This window comes from Epinephelus moara, chromosome 24, assembly GCF_006386435.1.
Source record: "Epinephelus moara isolate mb chromosome 24, YSFRI_EMoa_1.0, whole genome shotgun sequence".
Taxonomy (NCBI): Eukaryota; Metazoa; Chordata; class Actinopteri; order Perciformes; family Serranidae; genus Epinephelus; species Epinephelus moara.
Window position 1 is genome coordinate 22,441,595 of NC_065529.1, and position 19,156 is coordinate 22,460,750.

The window sequence follows — 19,156 nt, forward strand, 5'->3', positions numbered from 1 at the left end:
TAGTGAGGCTGGGGGTCATATCTTACACTCCAGTTTGCACCACTCCACTGCTTGTGCTGAGTTGAGGAGGGGGTCTGGTGACTGACTGACAGATGCTCGACCGTGCTCAAGTGGATGACCCCCTCCTCATCACCTGCGACTACACGTCGATCATGTTACAGATGGTGTCTGTATATCAATACTCGGTTCTGTGCTCGGCAATGCGCGGATGGTGTAAATCTAAACCCCCCCACCGCGATGTTAAACAGAACTTAATCACCGCCGCCTCTCCGTTACGCACCAGGAGACAGTCTATCAATTATTCCATCCCTAGAATATTCTAGTGTGTTGATGGCGATTGATTGCTTTGCGCTGTATTTGCAGTCGTTAAGACTTAGAGGAGGTCGATGTCTGCTAACGACCCAAGGTGAGGTGTATCCGATACGTTCAGATGCCTTCCTTGCTTCCTTGTTGCCAGCGTTGCCGGGCCATACGGTATCAGTGGAGACACTTTTGTTGGGAGCAGTTAAAGGACACTTTTTAAGTTATCTAAGCAACAAAAAAGGAGCCGTGCACCATGAAATGTGATGGATTTCAGGAACATGGAGCACTGGCATTCATCTTGCAGTAATCTTGTCTGACACTGCTCTCCCCCTTACGACCATTCTGCTACCTGTGCATGAGTGAGAAAGTGTGTTATTTTCAACCCATTCAGTTCGGCTTGAATCTATTACAAATCGATCTGTCTGACTTTGAAGTAAGAACAGATTAGTAATCACCTGGGTTCACCAGGACAGAGGCACACGCAGCCCCCTTTTAGTCGCAGCATTCAGGTAAAAAAAACAAGACAACATTCAAGTGAAAGCCCTGATTTCAGCACCGTGGACAAGGCCAGACGCGCTGCATATAAATTCAGGACGCCGGACAGCTCCAGACTGTCCTGTCACCGTGCTTTTCTTTGCGCTTACTTTGCTGTCAAGCAGCTAATCCAGTTTGCAGACAAAAATAAACAAAAGATGAACTGTGCAGAGTGTAAGTGCAGAGAGAGAAAAAAGAAGCAGCAGAAAGTTGATAAAACATAATATATCCTGTCTGCACCGGCAAGTGGTTGTGCCTACAGTATTGAACCTGTGTGTCGCAATGGGGATCGGAGGCCTTTTATCTTAAAGTGAGGCAGCTAATGGATGCAACAGCCCACAGCACTTATCTCATCTATCCATCCTCAGAGGGGGCCAGATAGTAACAGAGGAAACCACATCATGTGACGTAGACGCAGAGTTTAAAGTGAACGGTGTGAAATTGAATTTATTTCCTTTACACTTCCCATTATAGTTGTTACAGAGCCATCTGTTTCCTTAACATGTTTCCCTGCATGTATTCGTTTCAGTGTTTTAGTCTTAAGCAGGAATGGCAAGTTAAAGGCTGCAGAATCATCCTTGCACATTGCGGTGTTGTGGAAAAGGTAAAAGTCCAGGCTGAAGTCATCTTGGCGTGTCATGTATCAGAGGAGCGTTGTTATAGGATCGCCTCTGGGATTATTCCCCCAGTAATCATCGCCCAGGGGGGAAAACATTAAGGTAATATCTGCTCATGACTTGAGGCATATTTCTTCCTCCTGAATCGATATTCCTGCATTAATCCCGTTTTCTTTGTGTGTGGGACGCCTGGAGAAGTGGCCAAGGTAAAACGAGCGGATTGTGATTGATTTGTCTTTGTTCAGTGGTGAGAAATGTTTGTCTTTGGAGATAAATTAGATTATGGTAATGATCACGTTGTTTTACACAAAGATAAATGGCTGGAATATAAGCTTTGGTTGATAATTAAAGATATAATGCTGCTCTGGGACATAAAGTTGTTTAATAATGGAGCAGAAAGTTCAGAATATCACTGCTCCAGTGGAAATGTCAGACAATCTAAAACAGGGCACTAACAGTCAGATTAAGTATGTCTCCCGCTTTAAAGCCAGAGTCGTAAAAAAACTTATTCTGAAGTGTGAATCTCGGCTCAGACGTGATCTAATGACTTTACTCACAGCTTCCACCTCACTGATTAAACCGCAGCCTTTTGCTTGCAATCGGCTCTCCTGTCGTGACGCGTCTGCAGCCCATTTCTTCACGGCGCAGGGTCTGCGTGAGGGCGACAGAGATAAGTCATTCAGCATTTCTGGAGGAAAACACAAGATTACTTACAGCACGACTAAATAAGGCCACCCAAACATGGCTGCTGAAGAATTCTGGGTGGTAAAGTCCCAGCGGCCCCAGGCAGTGAATGTGGGGCCTATTTAATGATGATAGGTGGAGTAAAGTGTGCCTGCAACGCCACTAATAACACAAGTGTGCGCTGCGCCCTGGCGGCCAATGACGCAAGGTTATACTGTGCTCACCACGACCACACACACTGTGTACACTGTTTTCCTCACGCTTCATACTTTAAAGGTGCAAAGGAGAGGTGTGTTGGTTGATCCGTTAACTTTCTCACGTTCTGACGTATTCTCTTCCACCCAGATGCCCCATTTTGGATACATCCAGTAGGCAGGCTTTGCGCTAAAAAAGAGCACTTGGTCATCGATTTGGAGCCGCCATGAAGGTTAATGAGAACAGACATCTTGGTTCCTCTGCTTTTGATCCCCCCCTGCATAGAGATTCTTCATTTCTTTACGAGGTCACTGGCAGTAACCCGAGCAGGGCCATAAATAGTGTCCATCCCAGACAGGCCCGGTGTCTGTCAATACTCCGAAAGTTCAGACCCAACATCCGCAAAGAGCGGGCAGGAGCACGGCTGCTGACATCCAACTTGTGATATTGGAGCAAATACACTTAAACAAACACTGTCGTCTTATGACCCGCTGGATATATTTGTGAATAAATTGTTCTCGCTCTCTACAGTGTTTGGAACAAGTCTGTCAGGGACGATCACACCAGCGCAGGGTGACGATTTGGCCTCATGTGTGGTGTTGTACTGCCCCCGTGTGGCCGTGACGCGTCACTGTTAACTTAGTAGTTTTTGAGGTCATCCAGATTTATCATGGTGACAGTAAAAAGTGAACTAGTGCCCTTTTGCTGAAGAGCCCTCTCCCTCCTCAGACCTGAACTCACTAAAATAATGAAAGCCACAGCAAAGAGCTGTCTGGTGTCAGCAAGAACCGGCACGACAGAGGCTTCAGTTTTCCCCCTCCAAGGTCAGACTTCAAAAGATGATTGATTAAATTAAGATGAATTAAATCTCTGATGCCTAATATGGTCAGCACAGACAGGAAGACATGCTTCAGCACTTTTTTTTTAGAATTATTTATTTCAAAAATATTACACAGCTTTTGAATATGAAATTGCCTACAAGTCGAGCAAAAGCCCTGACCGAAAAGGTCTGACTGAGTTCAACGTGGTTTCATCGATAAATAAAACATCAAGCTGACGCAGAGGCCGAGAAACACGAAAATGATCTTCTGATCGCTCAGATAACTCCGGTGCATTACATCACACAGTACGAAAATGCTGAATCCAACTCAGGCGCAGTTACTGGAAAATATAAACAGGATTCAAAAGGTAACAGACAACAGCAGCACCCTCATCGTTTGACCATAATGACAATGTGTTTCCTTTGGTAAAATGCAAAGGAATTAATAATAAAAACAGACATCTGTCCATTAGACCAACATGACATACATACATTTAAGTTAATTAATGTTAAAAAGTCTTGCATATATTTTTGATCTTTAGCTGACAAATGCATTATTTTCACCACGTTACATGAAACAATGGAGTGCTGAACTGTACTGACAAATATTTGACTTCACATTTACAGTATTTACAGTTAAAGTGTTTAAAAGTATCGTTGTGCTTGTACAGATACAAACGCAAATACTGATATAAAAGAAAATCCCTCATGGCAGTGGGAGTGTCTTACCTACCTTTTGTCTATTAATGTGTGTGATGAGTCTAACCTCAATTCACGTGTCAAACAAACTGCAAAAACAGTCTAAGTCTAGAACTACAGGCGTGAATCCAGCATGTGAATACTGCACGTCATATTAGAAAGGTGTACGCTGGGTGTGCTCAGAAACTCTGGTGTGATTGTCAACAGCTCTGAAGAGGCTTGCATCAAGGTGACACTGATCAAATGTGACAAGATGTCGCATGTGAAGGGACGCCGTAACAGCTGCTCATTAGGCAACTTTGTCGGCATGGAATGAAGTAGACGCAGCGGAGGTAATGAAGAAACATAGGACACATCTTATCGCGCTCCAGATGCTTCAACTGCACGCAACTTGTCCTTTAACTGATTTGACACTAATAGAGCCGGTGGAAGCTATTCAACTCCGAGTTGTCCGCCATATTGCTTTCACTCATCCAGGACCTATCATCAAAGCAGCAGACAGGAGGTGACAAATACTCAACCAGACCACTGATGGATGAGGTAACTTCTAAAAAGTATTTTGCCAATGTGAAGAGGTCTTTTGATCACATGTGAAAAGTTCTCCAGCAGCGGCGGTGTCCCACACTCACAGAGACTCTAGAGTTCATCATGAAGGGTGCGACGCTGCCATTTGGGATGGTGTGTGACGTAATCAGCTGCCTCCAGCACGAGGCGCATGAACTCCCCCACATCAAAGGAGTAGTTGGTAAACTTTGGATGGTCCCCAAGGGTTGGATGGTGACCCTGAGAGAAGTGAGAGAGAAATGGAGATAGAAACGCACGGAGAAACAACATAAAAGCATTAACATGTACGCACTTGTATTGTCAGTGTGTCCTTACAATTAGACGACACAGATGAGACACCATAAGTGAGAAATGAAGCATGTATGTTTGTTCTGCTGTGCCTATAATTGCACGTAATTAAACATGTGCGTGAAGGTGTAAGTGTGTGTATATGTGAGATAGGTGAGATGAATTGAGAAAACTCCCCGCTGAGGTGCCGGGGAGCTAATGGCTGGTACGGGAGTTTCCCCTACCTTGTCCTGTGGGAGCACTTTGTCCATTTTCTGCCAAGTCACGTATCGAATGCCCCGCAGCCGAGCCAAATCTCGATAGCAGCTCTCATCCTGACAATTATATCTGGGAGGGACAGATGCAGCCACTTTATCTCTTGCTCTCCTCGGTCTGCCTCACTTTCACTCTTTCTTGCTCCATCTCTCTTCTCTCTCTCCCTCTCGCTGCATGCACACTGTGGTTCTTGCTCTGTGTCACTCACCAAAATACACACATGCTCATTCACACACACGCACGCACACACATTCCAATCAGCACCTCTACCCAGGGAAGCCAGGTGTGATGAATGCCTGGTTAATTAGACAGTATTTCACAGTCATACACCGAGTGTCTGAGGGGTACTTTAGGCGCAGCACGCTGCCAAAGCCATCGCTCTCCATGCTTCCCTCTTTGTCTTCTTCTGTCTTTCACTCACACACACAAACACACACATAGATGCAGACAAAAAGAGTCACTCACAGCTCAAAGATGACAGCCCAGTCAGGGAGGAAGAGGAGGTGTGTGAGACCCGCCCCGTGCATCCCTATAAAGATGTCAGAGTTGTGGGTGATCCTCAACTGCATCAGGAAGGGAACATCCCTGAAAGCCAGACAGGGAGTCACACATCAATCATCTTCATTGTGTAAACACTGTCACTGTTATACAATTTAAAAGGCTAAACACTTCATTTATTCCTGCACAACACTGTTACATCGCTGAACAATGCTAAGCAGCACTGAATAGCTGGTGTAGTAACGCGGCCAGCGCTCTATAACTCACTTATATTTGTAGTCCACCACATTGACCTCCAGTAAAGGCACAGTCTTGAGGGCATTTACCAGCTGTAACAACAACAGAGGGACGTGTTCTCTGATCAATGAGAGAGCAAACAAATATGGGCAGTGACCATATAAATCACAAGCCTTTTTTACTTGTACTGTTTATAGCAAATAAGATTTTAAATAGGCACTTAACAGATGTGGGCAGTAAATCAATGTGTGAGAGGAGGGGCTGAGGGCGTGAGAGAGCTGTGTAAAGTGAGGAAAGAGAAAGAGACAAAGAGGGAAAGAGAAAGAGAGAGGAAAGCGAAAGGAGGACAGGTGGCAGAGCAGGAGAGTGCGAAAAAGTACGAGACAAAGTAGAAAGGAGGGAGGGTGTTGCTGCACTCACCTCCACTTGGTTTAATATCCTTCTGTATTCTGTGCTGCGAGCCAGCAGGGTGACACGAACACGCCCCTCCTGAAAACAGCAATGCACCCAATAATCAATCAGCCAAGGACAGAAAAGATAGGCGGCTGGGAAAACATGATGCTCATTCAAAATAACTAAAAAGCCTCGACTTAAGATGTCTCTTTTATGCAGCACAGAGGACACATTAGCAAAAATCAAATTAAGTATTTTTTAAAGTGGAATCAGAGCTTCTCTTTTATGATGTGCTCACATTAGAGTGTGGACTAAGATTTTCTACATTCATCTACTGCCACCTTGTGTTCTGAAAGAGAACTTTTCCAAAGTACCAACATTTGTAGCATATGGGAATAAATAATAAGGATCATAACTTCACTATCGTTAAAGCAAAACCTGTTAAACCTGTGCAATCTGCTGTACACAATAAACCAGCTTAACTACAACAACTCACTAAAAGCAGTGGATGTATATGTATTCACCACAGATCTCATTTATTCTCCACTTATAAAAATGTTTCTTAAAAGTATTGAAGATGCCATTCTGAGCAAGACCAGGCCAGAGCAAATTATGACGAGGGGGAGATAGGAGGAGAGGGGCGGTAGAGGCGGATGAATAGGACACAATAGAGGAGAGCAGCAGTGTGAGTCTCTGCCTGTGCCATTAATCTAGGGATGAAAGGAGGAGCTGGGGAGAGGGTCGGGGCCGAGAAGACCTCTCATTCAGTCGCAGGCCTGCTATCGCCAGCAGCCCCATGTCTCGCTGAAAAGCCTCTTAGCATATTTTCAGTGAAGGCCATGAATACCCAATGAGCTGCTCCGTAAGAAGGTAGAAGTTATCGAGCTCTGCTGGCCATAAAGATACAGTCAAGTACTTTCAAACCTTGGATCATAAAACACCTGTGAGGAAGGCTGAGGAGTTACAGTTGTAGGATGAATAAGGAGGTGACGGTGTGTAAATGTGTGTGCATGTACAGTGCTTAGGCATGTACTCTTTCAGAAACTAGAAGGCTACAATCAGTGAGGAGCTCTTTCTGTGTGTTTCAAATAGCAATGACATCACTTACCACGAAGTCTGATGAGCAAAGTGACTTCCCTACTTCCTATCCTCCTACTTCCAGCACAGTTGCTATGACCGCACCCTTTTTCAAACTGGGACTTCATTGTGATCTCATCTAAACACCTGTAAAGTTCAGTGACTCCATCTTGCATGTTTCAGATGCTGTCGCAGGGACAAAATCTGTCCATAGACAGACAGATATATAAACACCTGACAAAGTATTCAAAACCACTTCTATGGCAGTTCCTGCAACAACAGGTGCCTCCAGGACCACATATTGACATGATGACACACACAGATTCATCACTCCATTAAACGCAGTTACAGCATAGAGGCCGGAGCACTTTGATATTATGTTTTGTTTGTCGAAAGCAGACACCATTCAACTAGCTAAATGGTTGAGGAGGGATTAAGTGATTATACAACAACAAAATGGCTTCCCTTAGGCTTAAGAGCCCCGAACATCACATTAAGTATTTCCTTTTTTCAGGAGCTGAAACAAGCAATTTCTTTTCCAAAGTATTTTCACAGGGAACAGATATACACTGCTCAGTTTCCGAAAAACACAAATTTACAAAATAGAACGAAGCTACAAAGCTGTAAAAAGTCTTAACAACTCAAGATGGCTACAGTTAGTGTTTGACTGAAGCCTCAAAAGAAATGATTGATTATGTTGTCTGAGCAGAATCAATCATTCTTACGACATAAATACAGCATAAGCACAACTTTAGTGGATAAATGACTGGAATACAAATGGCTTTAATACAACAATTTGCAGAGATTGGCTTATCGATGTGCCATTTTCTAACATTAGGCATAAAATGCCCAAAAGCAGTAAAAGAAAATCAAAACTACGACAGCTGTCCTCTTTCTTGCACCTAAACATTTCCCTCTAATGTGCATGTTAGCCTACATTCTATACGTTAGATGTCACAGTCAACTGCAAGGCACTAAAGGAAATATTGTAGGAATCAGAGTAAGAGGTACAAAGCAGAGTGAAGGAGCAACATAAACATTAAGGATATTCAACAAAGACACTTGTGGAAACAGATCAAACCCTTTTACGTCACACACGTACACAGATGTGTACACCAATACACAGACAGGAAACCAGAATACTGATAAACCTGGTATTCTCTGATTGGAAATCGAACCTGGGCCACATCAGTGAGAGCGCAGAATTCTAACCACTAGATCACCAGGGAGCCGTGTGCTAAAACTGGGGAACATTTGATTGGTATGGGAAAAGTAGAGTCTGTGTTTATCAACCATAAAGTACAAACAACGCCACTGCTGACCATTTTCAAATGCAGTGATATGAAGACGCAAAAGACTTGTAGCTTGAGATGGGTAATCTATCACAGCAAACAACTCAGAGCCTTGTTTGACAAAGTTCTGTCATCACTCTGTGCCAGCTGCTCTTTCCACTCATGCTATTTTAGTTACAGGCAGTAAAGGACACCAGATCAGCAAACCTGAGCAGTCTCTGCTGATCTAGTGCTCAGGTTTTGGTGCTTCTACATTACATAAAGCTGTGTTATTATTCCCAGTATGTGGAACTGTTAAGGGCAATGTGACAAGGCAACTTATTGTCTGTTGTTATTTTATGTGAGCAGAATTAATCACTGATGCCACAGAAAAATAAGCGTGCCCTTTGTGGATAAGTTTGAATATGAATAAATGGAAACAAAAAACGACTGCAATAACTGACGTGTTGGAAGGCATTCTAGGAAGGCAAAGTGTATTCAGATTTTGACTCACAGAAGACGACACGATGACATGTTTAGTGATACTGAGAGAATGTGAGATGCAGGGTACCAAAAACACTGGCATCTTCCACAGACTAGCTACATAAGCAGCCTGAACAAAACCTGAACAACAGCTATCACAGTTTCAAATCCAGTTTCATACAAACAATAGCAGTCTCTATGACTGGGAATCGAACTCTTGCCACAGCAGCAAGACCGTCAAAGTTTAACCATTAGACAACCAGGAAGTCACCAATATTTTTTCAGGGTGTTAATGTGGAAGTTAAAATGCAAGCTGGGCTTTTGCATTTTATTATATCATGATTTTTAATCGACTCACACACAGATTAAATGAAAATCATAGTTTGAATTTTCATTAGGATAATAGCAAGATCTGCTTGTTATGGGTAATCTGTGATATCGTTCATCAGGGTTAGGATTGGATGAAATGAAACAAGTGGACACAAGACCACTACTTGCACTACTAATACCCTTTTTTCCACATTCATGTGCTGGATTGGTTTGGCCTGGCTTGACTTGTCATGTCAGCCCAGTGAGGCTGGTAATTGCGTCTCCATTACAACAGAGCTACCCATTTGAAGGTGTGTCTTTAACTGATAACGGCTTTTCTTGACTGATGACGTCTAAAAGCAGCGGGCTGATGCACGGCTAAAGTCCCCTGTTATTTTGCTATGTTTTTCCATCACACATCATGGCAGGTAAAAGAAGTTCACCTGTTGGAGGTGCAGTAAGAGCCTATTGTCTGCCCCTCTTCATCTAACATCTCACTGTAGCTGTTTCGGCTTGTACTCGTCCTCCCCTGCGGTATCAGCAGACTTATTTTTATTGAGGAAAAGCCGCTAACGCTAGATCATCAGGGAACTGTTACTATCATGACATTCCTTCTCTGTGAAATAACATAAAATGTATGTAGATGCATTGTGATCACTACTAATAAACACATGAAGAATCCTGCTCATGGTTTTACATGTTAAACCTAACTGACCAGAAACTGTACACTCTTCATGCTACTGCAGACAATTTTCCAATTCTAAGATTTCGTCCCTTCCAGGCAGTCAGTGGTTTGCACTCATACCAGAAGGCTTCGACAAATCAACTTGCAGAGACTTGAAGCTTGAGATAGGTAATCTATCACAGCCTTGATTTGTTTGTCAAAGTCCTGTTATCGTTGTGTGCCAGTGGCTCCTTTCACTCGTGTTGGTTTGGGAGTATATTTTAAAGGACACTAAATCAACAAATTTACAAGCTTCTGGCCTTTTGCTTAGCATTCTGTGGCAGTTCATCACTGCAGCCTGGGTCTGAAAATCTGTCAGGGAATTTTTCAAACAGTGTGCAGAGTTCAAAACCTGTTGCACAATATACCTCTGCCATGTGGCAAACTGTCTGAAAAGGATGACACTGGGCTGTCATTTCAAGAATGCAACATTTTTTCATGCAATTTGAGAAGCCACCTTTTTGTATGTTGTGCTTGGTGTCACTGCAGAACAAATTACTCTCAGCAGAGGATAGCATGTGTCACTCTTGAGAGCATGGAGAAATGAGGATAAATCTATCATAATATATGATCAGTAGGTGTGTTATGTGCTGGCATCAATCATGACCGATCATATACTCTTCCCCCCATACACCGCCACTCCTATAAACACGAATGCTCACTGTTGACTAAGAAACCAAGTGGACAGCCCAGTATTTCCTCCACAGCATGTGGTATCACCAGCCATTTCTTTTCAACTGTCGGTGTGGAGCTCTTCAAGATGTGTGTGTGTGCACGTGGATGCAAAATAGTACATTTAATTTCAATCTGCTCATTACATTTTTTATATTTCAGGTTTACAAGAGGACATTTGGTGTTTCCCAACTAGGATTCATCCATCCACCTATACATTATCTGTAAGGCTCCTGACACCAATCTGGCAGTCAGCCATCGCTCAATGTTGGGCCGTCAGTAAGCATCTGTCACCCTAGTCAGTGCAGTGTGTCCCACATTGTTGCCCGATTGCCCCTCGTTGCCTCTCGTTGCCCCTTGTCTGCTTTTTTTAGTGATTCAGCATGCTGAATCTGCAGCAGTGACAGGGACGGTGATGGCAGAGCCCATCAGTAAACAAAATCACTCTGATTGGCAGTTCAGTTCAGCACATCATGAGAAGAGAAAACAAAGTAAGGAAAATGAACAGCTAAAGTCAAGAAGGAGTAAGACCATAACAAACTTGTTAGTTAAGGCAAGATTATTTTTCTTAAGAGCCACTGAGCTCTTTAGCGGAAACATTTTGTGATGGTTTGCGTTACAGTTCACTGGCGCATGGCGCTATATAGTGGTGTGGAGAGTTTTTTCCTCCCACACAGGCGCAGATCGTACACACTGGTTGGCCGTCAGCTGTAGTTTTTCCAATGTGTTCATGAGCAACCTTTTGGCCGAAACACAGGCAATGTGAGGCAACCAACAGTTGGCTTTCATCAGCTGACGAGAGGTGGGGTACACCCTGGACCGGTCGCCACACCACCACAGAGCTGACATACAGACAATTAGGATTTATTCTTTGGTAAACATGATATCCACAGCATATATTAAACACGGATCAGTCATTCGTCTTGTTTTCATCTTTTTCAGGGACCAGATTTTGATGAATAATGAATCATTTTCTGATAACCATATATATATACATACAAATTTCAATGGCAATCTGACCAATTACTGTCGGCACATATATCATATATGGCTTTCAGTGAGGAGACTGACTAACATCTGCGTCTTTAGATCTTCATTAATCTATTCATGCATTACTCCTGTTCAGACTAGTGCTAGAACCAGCATTGAAGAGGCAGAGGGCAGGGAGACACATCGAAGAGGTTTTCAGTCTATGATAGTCAAATTCAACATACTCAGATCAGACTGAATGAATCGCTGTTTTTTTTCCTTTTACTTTTCTTACAGTGCTGTTAGCCTTGCTGTTGGTTAGTCCTGTTCTGATAACTAAATTAATAAAAAATTAACTAAACCAGGATAAAGGCTGACGATGGGCAGAGATATGTGTTTGTCTACTGTTTCTATGGTTTTCTATTTAGACGATCTAGGCGGCATTCATATGACAGCAAGTGGGACTTCATATGTTGTTGTAGCTTTCCAGTGGACAAGCTCCCTGGTGGTCTAGTGGTTAGGATTCGGCGCTCTCACCGCCGCGGCCCGGGTTCGATTCCCGGTCAGGGAAAGCTCCCTTTATGTCTGTGTTGCAGTCTGTCAAAGCTGCTTGACAGTTGTAATAATGATTTCCAGTTTGTTTCAATAACTGTCTGTGTACCACAGTCTTGATTGATTTGAGACTGCCATGAAAACATACACCAACTACCAGAAAACTGCTACAAACACTGACACAGATACTCAACAGCAAAACAAAGTGCAACCTGAAAGACAACCACTGAGATGAATCATCACCTGCAGGAAATTGACAATGAAGACAGTATCTGTTACTACCAATATTACTCTGTTGAATTGTATTGGATCATAAAGGTGTTCATGAAACTGTGTCCATCCTGTGCATATAAACAAGATTATAATATAAAAGCAACAGATGTGTTTCATAAAAGACATTCTTCCTACCTTTGGTCCATCCTGCAGGATGTTCAGTCGATGGAGGACATGCTGGGAGAACGCCCTAAACAATCCTTCACTGTGGCAGTCTGAGATCTGCCATCAACACATCACAGAAAGGGTCAATTTCACTCACCTGTGCAAATTATTTTTCATCTTTTCAATACAAAACACTGTATTAAAATGATTATTTTGGTTGTATATAGTCATGCAAAGAGATAACCAATATGTATTTTTAGAAAATCTACTCTGTGATTTGAAATGAATTGAAGGCAAATTGAATCTGGTCACACTATTGCACTGCTCTGGGCTGAGATGAAAAATATGTAACACACTGAGGAATCTGACAATTGTAAACATATTTCTAATCTCCCTGGAATGAATATCATATGAGCCTATGCATTTCTCAAATCTAAGAATCTCACACATACACTGGTGCACCGCAGCTGTAAATGTGAGCACATGAATATAAACATGACATGTGCTGCAGGGGTAATCAAAAGCATCAGCTTGAGGCTGACCTATCAATATTTCACACCTCAAGGCTGGAACCACAGGACAACACATATTTACATGATATTATCTTTATAGTAATCTCCTTGGAATTATCATTTAAATAACATAAGCACTTGCTGAGCTTTTGAATACATCACATAAATATTTGACCTGAACTGCATGTTTATGACCAGATATCACTGTGCATGTGGGGAGGAAACGGCAATAAATGATCAAAAATACATGTCATGAAATGTGAGATAGAAATAGAAATGAAGATACAAGCAAAACAGCATTTAATTCACTTAATGAGAATGTATAAGGCACTGCAATTTGTTGTACATACATGAAGTACATCTAGTTAGTGGCTCTACACACAGACATATGTATATTGATACAAGAGGTAACTTACAAGAGGCGTGTTGTAAAAGAGGCCGTATCTCATTCTCGGGAGGAGGGAGAAGAAGGCATCTTTGAAACAAACCTGCGGACAAGAGTGAATAGATCAATGAAGAAAGCACACAGCACAGAAATCAGTATGTGTATATGTCACTGTGAAGAATTAAAAACTGTGTGGTGATAGTGTGGTGATAGTGACCCAGGGGGGGCATTATACCCACTCTTTTTGAGTCATAGGTCTTAAGGTGGATGATGTCATACTCTGAGAAGGCCCTCCATGTATCATCGAACAGATCTCCATAACCATAAAAACTCTGGGAAAAGACATAAAAAGAGGGGAACAAATGTTAATCAAATTAATGTTACATCTGAAAAGGAAAACAAACCAATAAAATAAGAATCAACTACGGCCTTTGGCAGTGCCAGAATCGGTCATCTGCTTCTCAAACTCTGCTGGTTGTATTTTTCTGAAACTGTGGTTTCATAAAAAATCTGTTATCACACTACTATCTGACAGCCTGCCACTGTTTGGATTGCAGTGTGCAGTTTGTGCTGAAAGGTCACTGCTTTCCTTCTTCCTGTCAGTTTTCTTTCTTTCCCTTCTCCTCTCTCCCTCTGACTGTGCACAGTTGAGGGAACAATGGGCCAGATAAGGCTGTCTGTGAAGCATTCTGTTTTTCACCTGGTGTTTCCCACTGCTGTCTTCATCAGGCACGCATGCCACTGACACGTTAAACAAAAACTGTGAGTGCGGTACATTGTAGACAAACTGCTGTTTTGATTTCTCGCTGAGTTATAGGATTCGAATCAAATCTGTTTTTAGACACTGTTTTCAGATATTTGAATGCAAAACTCTTTAAATATTTGTGTGATTTTGTGTTTTCAGTGTTTTACAGAGGGAGATAAAGCTAAAATATACCACCGCATCTGCCAAAAAAATCTTAATAAATATAATCATATGCATCAACAAAATCTTTTGTTAGATGAAACGAAATGTAGATTATTCACTGGCTCTTTGGCTGTTGCTCGAGCTACAGATTGCATTTCCGATTTTTCATAATCGTGCCACCACGAAAATGAAGAGTATAGAAGTGGTGACAGAGAAAGAGAGACGCATCACTCTCTCAATCTCAGACTAAACTCTGATCAAACTGTAAAACGAGTGCACTGTTTGGCTGTAATACAAGAATTTGTGAACAGGAAGTGGGCACCGTACTGCTTCCTGTATTGTAAAAACGAAGGCTGAAAAACTGAGATCAAACCATACAACTACGCAGTGATGATATGAACCAAGACTCTGTTACTGTGTTGCCTATTTTCGCCACAAATGTTTTCAGAAGCATGTTTTAGCTAACTGTTAAACTGTAATTTGAGATAATTTGTTACCAGCTGGTCGCCATATTGTTTCCTGTGGAAAAATGGCCAAGCTCACCGTCACCCACTAGCAGGAGCTTTTACTGGCGCAGTGCATTCTGGTAGTGGTATATTTTCTGCCTGTTTAAAAATTTTAAATTGTGGGACAAATCAGATACCCACCGTGTCCCACATGACGATGTTGACATCTAAACTGAAGGAGTTGTTGATGTGCTGGGAGATGTAGAGGTTGACAAAGTCACAGAAATGGTGGTACATGTTCACACCTGTTGGAAAAACACACCAATATTATTTTTTGTGAACATGAGTCTATTTCACCCCTGGTAACTAAAAGAAGAATAATTCTCTGGATCAAGCTCTCAATCCATTACTGTAACATTCCAACAAGGTTTTTAAATAAAGTGTGTTTTGGTGGAATACTTGATATTACATATTGCACATAACAGCATTGGTACTTTTTTAGTATAAAGGTATAATAAGAGTAAAGCTTTTAGCTTCCTGTCTAGGTTCCAGGCTTTGAATTGAGTCGTGTAAATCTTTGTCACCTACCAGCGTCTAGTTTCATGAAAACAGTGGGCTTTTCAATGACAAGGTCACAGTGTCCATCCTCTATGGGATGGAAGTCCAGCTCTGTGTATGTCTGCAGCTCAGCATACCTACAAAAACAGCACAGCACAACACATCAATTCAGTGTTAGACATAGGATTGTAGAAAATTTTGCATTAACAGGACTTGAACATTTCTGACAACAGTGCACAAAATGTGAAGATTTGAGTGTGATTATTGGAGCTTTCATACACAGATTAACTACAAGTAGGGGTGGGTGGTATTGTCTGAGGATAAAAAAAGTGATATACCATTGATAGACAACTTAATTTTTTATGTTTTATAAAATGCTTCTTTCAAGACAAGGCAAGCTGGTCCTATGGCTATTTTTTCTATCTGAATTTAGAGTGCAAGCTTTGTTAGGTCTAACTCAGAGGACTGTTTGATTGCTCGAGTCTATTGTGGTCACTGCAGCACCAGTCTGTCCACAAATGAGGAAAAATGCAATGCAACACAAGCTAGCCAGGAGTCAAACCTAGAATCTTGATGCAAAGTCAGATGCGGTATCCATTGCACCACTAGCCCATTGCCAAACAGTTTCCTTTACCAAAGTCACCATTTAGAGAGTTCATTAGCCTTGACATTGATTGATAATGTGACGGTAGTTTGGGTGAGCCAAGTGGTGCTTTAATACGGTTCATTTCAGGAAGGAGAGGTTTATATCGAGCTATCTCTGAGAACAAAAAGTGATGTGGCTATTAGAGCCCACTACGACCCATCTGTCAAGCCTTGAGGACATTTGATTGTTATGCATCTTTTGGTTTGACTAAAGATGGATGTAACATTCAATATACAGGAACCTCACTGGCCCTTAAATTCAAATGACATTAACATGTTATGGCTTTCCTGTTTCAATGGTGTCCCCAGGTCTGACTGAGACAATTACTTGAATTATTGAATATAAGTAAAAGACCCACTGACATTTGTGCAACAGAGTTACTCTTTAAGTGCTGCTGAAAGGTCCAGTTTTAACAAATCTATGAACTAAAACTTTACAACAGAATCAAACAGAATAAAATTAATAATGAATAGTGACACAGCTTTGGGCTAATGTTACTCTGTTACTCTTAAAGTGGCCAAGACAGGACCGAACTGTAACAGTAGCAGTTACTTTAGCATAGCCTTGCTGATCATGTTCTGGTACAAGTCAGACAGCCATAGTATTGTTATTAACACTGATTCAAGCCAGGTGAGCTGTTGTTAGTGATACCTGTTTATAACAACGCATTACGCTGTATTGTATGCATACAAACACTGTAGCAACATGTCCACAGATAGAAAGTGGACAGGACTATGTGTATGACACAATCAAGACAGAAGTGCTAATAAACGGTGTAATACTGCTTTCACTACTGGTGATGTGCGGAGAAGCCATTACGGATTTTGCGGTCGCGGTTGGTCAGATTCCCTCGACTTTCCGAGTTGGATATTGGACTTAAAGGGGTGTTTGAGTTGAAACTTTGACTGGGAACTTGGAAATTCCAACTTCACAAAACGAATGGAGCACACAATCACTATACTATGTCCTTCAGTGGAGGCTTCCTAGTTTGTAAAGCTGTAAGACACAAGTCTGACATAAATATTGATTCTGAGCTGCTATTATAGGTGCATATAATGAGCAATATTTTACATTTTTTGTCACATTTGCTCACAATGTTCTTGTCTGTAGCAGCACAACTCTCTCCACAACTGTGGAAAAATGTTACTCGAGCCAGCCAGGAGTCGAACCTAGAATCTTCTGATCCGTAGTCAGACGCGTTATCCATTGCGCCACTGGCCCAGCTGTCCACATGTCAGTTCTAACAAAACAGGAGCATGCAGCACAAATTCGACCCCCACATTCCTGACTGGCCCTGTCCCCCCTTTCAGGACTGCTGTGAGAGGGAGCAACGCGTTTCTCACTACCTTAAGAAATATGGTCATAACATCAACAGCCATTTGAGACACTATGTAAAAGTAGACCACGTAGCTGAATGATTTTAAGAACATAAAATATATATGGTGTGGTCAGTGAGGCGAGGACTCACATCATTAGTTCTGTTTAACATTTCGAAGTAAGGTCACTGCTCTAGCTGTGTCATTGATCTTTTGAAATGACAACGGGTAGTTTCTTTGATTTATTCAAGTCTCTATGGCAAGGCGAGGGGGGAGATTACTACCCCTACTTTTCTTATGGCTGACTTCATATGCCTTTGTGTCAAACACCTTTAACATGCTTTAAGATTTTACCTGCTCTGGTCTCCCTATAATGGAGAAATAACTCGTGGTCGAAGTACACATGACACGTATAATGTAACTGCTTAGTCTTCAGGCAAGACATTAGATGCCTCTAAAAGGTGAAGGACAATAATACCTACAAAAGCTTTTTCAACAAAATTCTGGCAATACAATGCACAACACACCACCTAGTGATGATATGTCTTATTACACATAAAAAGTCCCATGCTACCAGTTGTTCAACATGCTGTACAACTTGTGGAATGGATGTGACAAGGAGTTAATAATGTGAAAATCACATGCAGATTTAAAAACTTTGAGGTATGATCAATATTTTGCATGAAATGTTTGGAACTTTTTTGTGTCAATTTTGTCTTTGTTTTTGTGTAAACACACATAAATCAGAAGCAGGTTATTGTTGTGTGTGAAAAATATGGGACGTTGTTTGGGTTTCTGTTTTGTTTTTGTATAGCCTAAAACTAGTAATGACAGGCAGGCCTACAAGAATATGCTATGTAAAAGAGGTCGGTATATTAACTTTAGCTTCAGCCTAGAAGGGTCTGATCGGTATTTATATATATATTTTATTTCATTCAAATTATTGCCTTATTATCATTTATCCCTTTTTATGTGCTTTCGTTTGAAAAAGAACAAATGCAGTTATTAGGTTTCAGTAATCTGTTTCAGATACATATCAAGGAACACAAAGGAGTGGATGTGCAGATCGTTCTGTGTCGTTCGTGCCTCCAAATAAAACCAGATCGTTCTGTGTCGTTCGTGCCTCCAAATAAAACCATTCATAAACAATGGACCTTTTTGACTTGTCACAGTAGGAAAAGCACAGGTGAAACTGGTAACATCAACGATGGCTCATTTCCATTACGTCTCCCAGTAAGCTACTCCAGATAGCCAGCACGTACAAAACTAGGGCCTTCCCTAAGTGGAATGCAGCTATCATTAATCTTATTAAATATACCTGTGCTTTTCATACCATGACACGTCAAAATGTCTGCTGTGAAAACAAGTGTATTTACAAATCAACGTCTTTAGGATACATAAACCACGGAACCTATAGACACATATCATACATCGTGAAAAACTGGGCTCAAAAGCCCATGGACAAGTCCCTGATGGTCTAGTGGTTAGGATTCGGCGCTCTCACCGCCGCAGCCCGGGTTCCATTCCTGGTCAGGGAACATAGCTTTGGCCATATCTAGTAACTAAAAATTACAAGCACATGGGGACCTGCACTCCGAAATCATACACTGGATATTGGCAGATTTGTTTCAGCATTTGCCATTCACATGTCAAAGAACACAAAGGAGTGGATGTGCAGATCGTTCTGTGTCGTTCGTGCCTCCAAATAAAACTATTCATAAACAATGGACCTCTTTCACACCAGACATTTTCACTTGTCACAGTAGGAAAAGCACAGGTGAAACTGGTAACATCAACGATGGCTTATTTCCATTACATCTCCCAGTAAGTTACTCCAGATAGCCAGCATGGACAAAACTAGGGC

At 41.8% G+C, this 19,156-nt stretch overlaps 1 protein-coding gene and 3 non-coding genes across 5 annotated transcripts in view; 2 read left to right on the forward strand and 2 right to left on the reverse strand.

Annotated features, from left to right (window-relative positions):
* Nucleotides 1-2,008: 2,008 nt before the first annotated feature.
* The window catches only part of eogt (EGF domain-specific O-linked N-acetylglucosamine (GlcNAc) transferase), a 25,052-nt gene continuing 7,904 nt past the window's right edge, over nt 2,009-19,156 (reverse strand). The window contains exons 7-17 of one of the 2 annotated variants that reach the window (XM_050039078.1): nt 15,361-15,467; nt 14,974-15,077; nt 13,659-13,751; nt 13,451-13,522; nt 12,553-12,639; nt 6,115-6,183; nt 5,725-5,786; nt 5,425-5,544; nt 4,929-5,031; nt 4,482-4,635; nt 2,009-2,105 (exon numbers count right to left, since the gene is read on the reverse strand). In XM_050039078.1, the coding sequence (XP_049895035.1) occupies nt 4,489-4,635; nt 4,929-5,031; nt 5,425-5,544; nt 5,725-5,786; nt 6,115-6,183; nt 12,553-12,639; nt 13,451-13,522; nt 13,659-13,751; nt 14,974-15,077; nt 15,361-15,467 (964 nt within the window). In that variant the 3' untranslated portion in view covers nt 2,009-2,105; nt 4,482-4,488. Of the gene's footprint in view, nt 2,106-3,273; nt 4,636-4,928; nt 5,032-5,424; nt 5,545-5,724; nt 5,787-6,114; nt 6,184-12,552; nt 12,640-13,450; nt 13,523-13,658; nt 13,752-14,973; nt 15,078-15,360; nt 15,468-19,156 lie in introns of those variants that run through there. The other variant, XM_050039077.1, reaches the window with a different exon arrangement.
* trnae-cuc (transfer RNA glutamic acid (anticodon CUC)) lies at nt 12,092-12,163 on the forward strand. The gene has a single exon. It is a non-coding gene; the product is annotated as a tRNA-Glu (tRNA).
* On the reverse strand, nt 17,125-17,197 carry trnar-acg (transfer RNA arginine (anticodon ACG)). The gene has a single exon. It is a non-coding gene; the product is annotated as a tRNA-Arg (tRNA).
* trnae-cuc (transfer RNA glutamic acid (anticodon CUC)) lies at nt 18,759-18,830 on the forward strand. Its single transcript has one exon. It is a non-coding gene; the product is annotated as a tRNA-Glu (tRNA).